Source organism: Myotis brandtii, unplaced genomic scaffold (genome assembly GCF_000412655.1).
Source record: "Myotis brandtii unplaced genomic scaffold, ASM41265v1 scaffold535, whole genome shotgun sequence".
NCBI classification, from domain to species: domain Eukaryota; kingdom Metazoa; phylum Chordata; class Mammalia; order Chiroptera; family Vespertilionidae; genus Myotis; species Myotis brandtii.
The window spans coordinates 19,207-27,773 of NW_005369964.1; the positions used below are offsets into that span (position 1 = coordinate 19,207).

At 53.9% G+C, this 8,567-nt stretch overlaps 1 protein-coding gene across 2 annotated transcripts in view; it reads right to left on the bottom strand.

The window, feature by feature from the left end:
- Positions 1–1,698: 1,698 nt before the first annotated feature.
- Positions 1,699–8,567, bottom strand: part of LGMN (legumain) — a 33,183-nt gene continuing 26,314 nt past the window's right edge. Inside the window, exons 8-14 of one of the 2 annotated variants that reach the window (XM_005877826.2) lie at positions 7,795–7,861; positions 6,843–6,961; positions 6,667–6,756; positions 5,788–5,988; positions 4,034–4,204; positions 2,401–2,468; positions 1,699–2,139 (exon numbers count right to left, since the gene is read on the bottom strand). In XM_005877826.2, the coding sequence (XP_005877888.1) occupies positions 2,097–2,139; positions 2,401–2,468; positions 4,034–4,204; positions 5,788–5,988; positions 6,667–6,756; positions 6,843–6,961; positions 7,795–7,861 (759 nt within the window). In that variant the 3' untranslated portion in view covers positions 1,699–2,096. The remainder of the gene's footprint in view (positions 2,140–2,400; positions 2,469–4,033; positions 4,205–5,787; positions 5,989–6,666; positions 6,757–6,842; positions 6,962–7,794; positions 7,862–8,567) is intronic. The other variant, XM_005877827.2, reaches the window with a different exon arrangement.

The following is an 8,567-nucleotide window of genomic DNA, read 5'->3' on the forward strand; positions in this document are numbered from 1 at the left end:
AACCGGCAGTCGGACATCCCCCGAGGGGTCCCAGATTGGAGAGGGTGCAGGCTGGGCTGAGGGGACACCCCCCTTCCCCCCGCATGAATTTCGTGCACCGGGCCTCTAGTTTTGGATATAATTAGAGAAAAAACGCTGGTCCTAGTTGTGACGCACATGGAAAGGTCACCCACATTAGAAATCTAAACCCTTAGAGGAAATGGCTCTCTATAGGGATGAGACCCACCAACCACAGGAGAAAACAGCAAAGCGTTGAGATTATGAAATCGTCGTTTATTTGATAAATGAAACACAGCTGCTTTCCCCTTCAGTACCATGCACATTCGCATTTCTGTTTGTTAAATAGGCAAATATACTTCATTTTCTACAGAGATGACAAATAGAGAAGTGGGATCAAGAGGGTAGTTAACAGTTCTAGGAAAAGCCAGAGCTTTTACCACCAGAATCTAGAGGCCTTTTAAGATACTCCCTTTAAAACTTCTTTTCAGTATTTGAATTTCTTTGAACATCAGCCAGCACTGAGGTTGCCCATGTTGAGCATGAGCGATAAACACATGCAATGACCTTGTATTTGTTACTTAAAACCCTAGAGTGCCCCAAATCCAGACAATGAGTTCTTTATCCTGAAGTCACTTGATTAGCCTATGAGAACCTTACTGAGAAAGGATGTTTGTGGTGATAAAATAACAAAAAAACCCCAAAAAACCAGCTGTTAGAAATAAAGCATCCCCCTTGAGTTGTCACGACATAACCCTGTCTGCCAGTCTCCCACCTTCCCTTCCTAATTTTCCTAACTACAAACTTCAAAAGCGTCACTGCCGAAACGGTTCCACAGCATGAACACCAGTGGTCTAAGTGACAGCTTAGCAGGCGCCACCTTTCCTCTTTGCTTCTCTCCGGCTGGCTATCTGAACAGCCATCCACTACATGGCTTATTTTAAAAAACAGCTTCATTGAAGTATAATTAGCCACATAATGTCCACTTAGCGTGCACAGTTCGATGGTTTTCCGTCTGTTTGAGCTGTACAATCGCCACCACAATGAATTTTAGAGCATTTCCATCCCCTCAGAAGGAATCTCATGCCCACCAGCAGGCGCCATGTCCCCATATCCTCTCTTCCCAGGCCTCGGCACCACTCGCTGTCTCTGTAGGCATCAATGGGATCGCGCATACGGGCTCCTCTCACGTGGCCTAATGTGCGGCATGTTACCGGCTCCTTTCCTTCTCATTGATGCATAGAGCCCCGCTGTGTGGCTGCAGTTAGTGTTCCTCTTACATGTCTTTAACTAACCCACTGTGAGCACCGGCCAAGGGACACGAAAGTCAGGCTGCCTTTGCCCTGGTGGAGCTGCGATAACCCTAGGGCACCCCCCCACACACACACACACACAACTGGTGTAGGGCCGACCCTGACACCTGCTGAGAGATGCAAAGAAGGCGCAGACAGGAGAGAGGACTCGATGGGCGGGGAGAGGAGGAAGATGAAGAAGGTTCGGGGGAGAGGCGGCACTTCCAGATACACGGTGAGGCTCTGTGAGGTGGAGGGCAAGGCACTGAGGCAAGAGGAAGAGCAGCGGCGGAGGCACAGGAGGCTGCCCGGTGCAGGCGAGTAGAGGGGCAGGGCGGCCGGGAGGGAGGCAGGGAGGGGAGGCCAGGGCCTGACTGCAGAGTCACGGGCCCCGAAATTAACACTCGGCTTCAGTTACAACCTTTATTGTTGTCCATTATTGAGGAATAAAACATAAAAAGCAATCAAAACCTGTATTATTTTCTAAAAGTAGTTTTCCATCCTGAAGACTCGAGGCTCCAGCTTCCAGCTCCTCAGCCCAGAGAGTCTCTCGCTGGCTACAGCAGCCCAAGCGAACTCCTTGCCTCTTAACACAAACAGGCAAAAAGCCTCTTGGGAAGCCCACAGGCCCTTCTCCCCGGCCAACCCTGAGGTTTCAGAGCATCCCAGGGGCTGCAGGAGACGGGGAGGGGGAAAGGCGAGCAGGCCCTCGAGAAAGGCCCGGCCGCCCCTCGCTCCATCCACCTCCGGTCAGCGCACACTCCCAGGGACGGTGTTCGCTTGGAAAAGCAGCGAGAAGGCAGTGTTTCAGTAGTAGCCAAGGCACACCTTGTCCATGGACGATTTTATTCTGCAAGAAACAGGAAGAAGTTGGTGAAGCAGGTCAACTCTGGAGACACAGAGACCACGTAGCCCAGCACGGAGCAGGCAGTCACTTGTGACGGGCCCGCCTCACGACGGCCACGGGGAATGCAGCTATTTCTGCTGCTTCCACGGGTCACGTGTGGCTACAGGTGGAGGCAGAAGCCCAGCTGCCCACTGGCAGGAAGAACGGCGCCCCTCCCTTCTGCTCTGAGCGACAATGACCTTTAAGCGCCACGCGCTGGCTCACCTGTCGATCGGGTAGGGTTTCTCACAGAGGTTGACCAGCACGTACAGATGTCTCAGAGCGTACTCGTACTGGAGGGAAACAGACCAAAGACACAATCAGACATCCCTGCACCAAGCAATCAGCTCTTCACTTGGGCACATCCCACTTTCATGGTGACAGAGGTAAATCATCTTGAACAGCGATTCTTGACCTTTTTGGGGTCATGGACCCCCTCCCCACCTTTTGATAAGCTGGTAAGATTTATGAACCATCCCCCCAAGGCACCTGTGTGGGTGGGCAGGCCCCCGAGAGCACGCGGCCCAGGTGAGGACTCCTAGTGGAGAGCCCTCAGGCCCTGCTCCCTCTGGCACCCAGCACCTCCCCTGGCCACCAGCTTCTGTTGCTTGGAACCTCGTTCTGGGAGGGACACGCGGATGAGGGAGACGGATGGTAAGTGAATGCCAAGCTGGACTCTAACAGGCTAAGACCCGAATACCCGGGGATGCTCATCCTGAAGAAAACTTCAGGGGAATCGGAGAACTCTCACGAGGAAAAGGAGAAGATTCACTGTGTGTAATTCCAGAGGCAAAAAGCATTGCAAAGAATATTCATTCGATACATGGGAAGTTTTAAATTGTTAAATAAATAAGGAGAGTACTGTGTTAAATAAGTGAAAAAAACAAACAAAAGCTTCCTACTACCAGAGAGCTACCTCCCGTCAGGACCCCCTCCTTGGGAGCCCACGTGACCACGGTGTGCGCGTCACAGCCCGACGGAGCCTTCAGCCACGATGGGAATGTGCTGCAGGGTCCGCCATGCGGGAGCCGCTGCTCACGTGTGGCTACTGGACACATGAAATGTGGCTGGTGCGTCTAAGGAACTGGGCTTCACATGTTACTTCATCTGAACTATTTTAAATCTAAATTTGAGTAGCCACAAGAGGCTAGTGACTACCATACTGAAGGACACAGCTCCAGCAGGAGGGGCAGGGTCTCTCTGTGAAGGGCCAGATGAGCGGGTATTGTGGTCTGCGGGCTGTATGACCACTCAGCTCTCCTGCAGTGCAATGTGACCACCAAATGAAGCTGAGTCCCAATAAAACTTTGTTTATAAAAACAGGGGGGTGGAGGGGACCCACAGGCTGCGGGCAGGCCTTGACCTGTGGGCCAGGTTGCTGACCCCTCCCCGGAAGGATCAAGCACCACGTGGTCCTGATCGGAGAGGCTTGCTGGGACCTTCCACCCTCGGCACCCCTCCGCCTCCATGGCCAGGGCCTGGCTTCGACAGTATTTCTTGGGGAGCAGCCAGAGCAGATCCAAAAGGGAGAAAAACCTGTGTGGCTGGTGTGGAGGGCAGGGGTGAGGGGAGGGTGTGGCAGGGACAGAGGTATGAAGAGAAGGGGAGTTGAGACATCTACGGCTGGGGAACTCCTACCCACGGGGCCAGCACTTATGGTCAGCGAGTCTGACAACCTTCTTCCTCTCACCCCTGCGGAAGGCCTCTGAATGAGCCCATTGTTCTCAGCCTGGGTGGACCCTGCGACAAGGTTCCATGGACAGCAGTGCTGTAGCTTTGGGTCAGGATGCAGGGCAAGGCCCTGCTGGCCCAGGGGAGCCTGGGCGCAGCTGCAGCGGCCCGGCCCGGCCCGGCTTACCGTGGGGGAGTGCCAGTTGAAGCAGTGCATGCGGAAGTGGGACACGGCGGCCTGGTAGCAGTCGTGCGCCGTGAGCGGGGCCCTCTCGGACAGGAGCCTCTCCGCCTCGTCATCGGACCTCGTGAGCAAGGAGACGATCTTTCGCACCGACTTCTCCATGATATGCCTGCTCTGTGAAGAAACGCATCTTTTTGAAATGTATTGTACTTCCGGAGGCCTCTCTCGGGACCCTGGGTGGGTCAGGAGCTTCTCTTCCCACAGCCCCCACCCCCGTCTGTTAAAACAGACGCCAACAGGTGCACCCTGCAGGCGGCGGAAGATGTGGCACCTGTGACAGCCGGAGACCTTGAGAATCCCGTGCCTTTTAGGGGTTTCCTGGCACGACGGACACATGGCATCTAAATAGCTTGGGAGGAGGCATGGGGCCCACTCCATGGAAAAAGGAAAAGGCTCAACTCCCAAATAGACTGATGTCCAAAGGGTCAAGGGCTGATTCCCGATCAAAGACATGTACCTGGATTGCAGGCTCGATCCCTGATTCTGGTCAGGGATCAAGCAGGAGGCAACCAATGGATGTGTCTCTCTCACATACTCTCTTTCCCTTTCCCCACCTTCTTTCCCTCCCTTCCACTCTCTCTAAAAATCAATTGAAAAATATCCTTGGGTAAGGATTAACAACAAAAATTATTTTCATTTCTAAATGATTTAATACTTTTTAAATCTCAGTGTTCATTTCTAATGCAGGAAATATTGATACAACCCACATTAATATTAGCTCTTTGGGGTGAATAATTTTAAGAGTGTAAACAGGTCTAAGACTAAAGAAGTATGACAATGCTGATCACACTGTGGCACGGACAAAATGCATTATGTCCTGGTTATTATAGCACAATAGTGCGAGAGACCAACCGTAGGGATTATTAGATACAGGGTGAGGAAAAGTAGGCTTAGTTTGTTCCTATGGGAAATTACACAATAGTTACTAAATAACAGCACAAGAATAAACTGTGTTTTGTGCACTCACAACTCTAAGCCAACTGTAGCCCCACCCTGTATATGAATTTAAAACACATCACAGATGTTTATCTTCCCTGGAAAACTCAGGCCACGCTCCACCCAGCACGTCAATCCCCGTGCTTGCCGACAGGGGACAGCGTGAACTCGGAGCTGGCTCTGCTGCAGGGACCGCCAACCCCACCCAGCCTGGGGGTGCCCGCCTGGGGGTGCTCACCACACAGCTGTGTTTGCCAAGCAATTCTGCCAGCTCCAAGCAAGCGGACGAGCTACTGAGAACAAACTCCGTGACCATAAAGGACAGCCCAAGTATTTTAAGGATTTTAGGCTCTGACTAGGGTTTCCTAAGGCAGTAGAAATTTTTAGTAGAATGGATTTAAAATATATAAATATGATTAATAACTCACCAAGCAGCAAAATGAAAATGTCTTCTCTAAGCAACCAGGTATGAAAGGGAAAAAAATGGGCTCTGGGCAGGACACAGCAAAAGGCCCTACCCCTTTGCTCCCTGCACCTGGAGGTCACGGTCATCTACCAATGAAGAATGAAGACCACGTCTGCCCTGCTCAGGGCCTTCTATCTATATAGAAACCAAGGCCAGGGTCCTTTCCCACCAACTCCCACGTGCAGGAGGAGGGGTGGCCCCGGAGCTCCGTCCCCCGACTCCGGGCAGCACTGGGGAAAGCTCGGGAGGCAGACCCAGCGCGCGAGGCCGAGAGCACACCAGTCCCAGGACTCACCTCCAGGTGCCTGTGGATCTGCTCGACAAGACGCCTGGACTCCTGCAGGTCGTTGGTGAGCATCAGCTTCCTCTTCATGATCATGAGGGGCACCTCGGGGCTCGGAGTGAGGTCCAGGTGTTGGACGGGAGGCAGGGAGATGGGAGCACTGGCTTTGTGTTTCACACCCTGGAACTGCATCAGTTTCATGGTAGAGATGGACTGCGGGGGGGAGTGGGGGGATGGGGAGAGAGAGAGAGAGAGAGAAACTGGTTGGAATGCGAAGAGCAGATGGGCCAGCCTTACCCTGGTCCTGGAGGCCCACAGTTCACGCCGCATGGTTCCAGGACCACTGAAGGGCCACCGTCGCAGCCTGAAAACTGGCTGCGACCTTGTCCAGACAGCCCTGGTGAACCTATTTCATGACCTAGGACCCTCTGGACAGAGTTGGAAGGGGAACATCTCTAACTTACAGCCAAAGGGTCAAGGTAACGCCTGCAACCTGCAGAGCGAGGCAGGACCCGGGCCGTCCGAGGCGGGGTTCTGTGGGCCAGGGAAACTGGAGCAGCTGCCACAGAGGGACCTCCCCGTGTGCCTGGCCCGTGTTTAGTGTTTTTGATGCATGACCTTCTTGAGTGCCCCTAACTACCCCACAGGCGAGGGCTCTGACCATGGAGGAAATGGAGACCCAGGTTAGGTAGCTTGCCCCTAAGTCTCACGACTTTGCCCGTTTGACCCTAGCAAGGTCCGATTCCAAACCCTAAACAGGTTCCCAGGATGGAGTGCCCATGAGAGGCGAAGCCACTCCTACCCCAGCCATCTCTCCCCGGGGCCCCGCTCCTTCACCAAGACTTAACGTCCCAGGCGCGGCGGCCGGGGCTGGGAACCGACAAGACTCACCTTGTTCCCATACTGCATGACGTGGCTGGTGTTGGTGTGGGTCTTTACCAGCTGGTACTGCTTGTGGAGAGTCTCCTTGGTCAAGTCCTCCTGCAAAAACGTGAACAGTAAGTCCCTCGACCCTCCGAGCCTGAAGGCTAAGCCTCAGCCGGACAGCCTGCCCCTGCAGGGCTCACCACGTCCGAGTCCTCCATCCAGTTGACGCTGTACCAGTCCCCCAGGTACGTGGACCTCTGCTCATCGTAGTAACAGGCGTAGGATGACTCGTCGGGATTGGCGGCAGTCGTTGCATAAACTGCGAGGGATTAAAGACACCTTTTATTCTCTGCTGTGGATTCCACGTGAAGCTGAGTCTTTCCTCCTCTGGTGCAAAGTGCCACCCTCGGTCAGCGCAGGGAGGGTGGGGAGACGCCGTGCACCCTGCGCTGTTCGCTCAGTTACGATTACGCGACTCAAATGACACGTGGAAGAAGGAGAAGCCAGCTGATGGGCACCTGGTACAGCAATAAGCAGGCACGCGGGCTTGTTAGGACATGGAGCTGTTCTGGAATAATGCTGCAAGATTTTAACAGCTCCGGCAACTGAAGAACACGCACCTCACTTAGTTTCTGGAGAGAGTTAACATTTATGGACGGAACAGGCTGGCTCAACCTCTGCAATAGCGACCATTTCCTATCTATCTACCATGAGCTCAAAACTGTGCCTGACAAATGTTATCACATAAAATGATAAATAAACAGGCGTTATCGTTATACCCATTTTACAGGTGGAATACCTGAGGGTCAAGAGGGTAGGTCACCTGGCCAAGACCAGAGCCAGCAAGCACCACGCCGCAGAGGACCGGGCCAGTCCCAAGACGGCGATGGTGGATCTACGGAGCTTTACAAACCCTGGACGAGCACCGTGACACTCACGTGCTGATTCCTTCTTCTCTGGCCACTAATCCCCAAGGACTAGAGGGAGCCCAGCGCTGCCCACACCTATCTCCCCACTTCGACAGCTGCCCTAGGCCCCGCTTATGTGGACGTCTTGGTTCTTCACAGTAGCAGAATCAGAGATTGAACAACTGCACCCGCGAGCCACGGGCTCACCCGGCCTGGCTCAGAGGCCAGGGCTCCCACCACCTACCATTGATGTCGGTGGGCAGGTGTCTCATCATGGACCCAGACTCGCAGGCTTCAATGTAGAACACCATCTGCGAGGTGAACGAGACAGGTGGCTCACCCCTCGGCCAGGCAGACGCTCCCCAAAGCTCCTTTGGCTCTGCCCGCTCTGACCCACCCTAAGAGTCTTTCGCTTTTGCTTTGGGAGACATCTCTGCTGCCAGAGGCTGCAGAAGCTGCTGCCACACAGACCAGAAGGACTCGAATTTATTCGTCACTAATAGAATAAACGGTCTATTAGCTGAAAGAATGCAGGGAAAATGGAGCCACAGACGATGCAAAGGACACTTTTACCGTCCAGCACGGGGAGATGGGGCGGCAGGCTGTCTTTCTACGGTGCTACCACGTCCGGGCCTGAGCTGTGCAGTTTCTATTAAGGGTGCTACAGGCGAGCGAGGGCCAAGGTGAAAATAACATGGCGATATGTCCCTCCCAACTGCCCCACATTGCTCACAGTCCTAGGAACAGTACTCCTCAAAGTACGGTCCCAAGCCCAGCAGCTCAGCGTCAACTCGAAGGCAAATTCTCAGGCCTCTCCCCAGACCTGAGTCAAACTCTGGGGTGGGACCCACACTGTTGCAACAAGATGCCAGTGATTCTGGTCTACTAGCTAAAGCCCTAGGAGCAGAAAAGGTCCATCCTGGGAAACTGACCGCCCAGAGTCAGAGGCACGTCCCGGAGGTGGGCGCTGCGTCCGCTGCCTTCCTCGTACCGCCCCACCCCCCTCCCCGCCCCCCC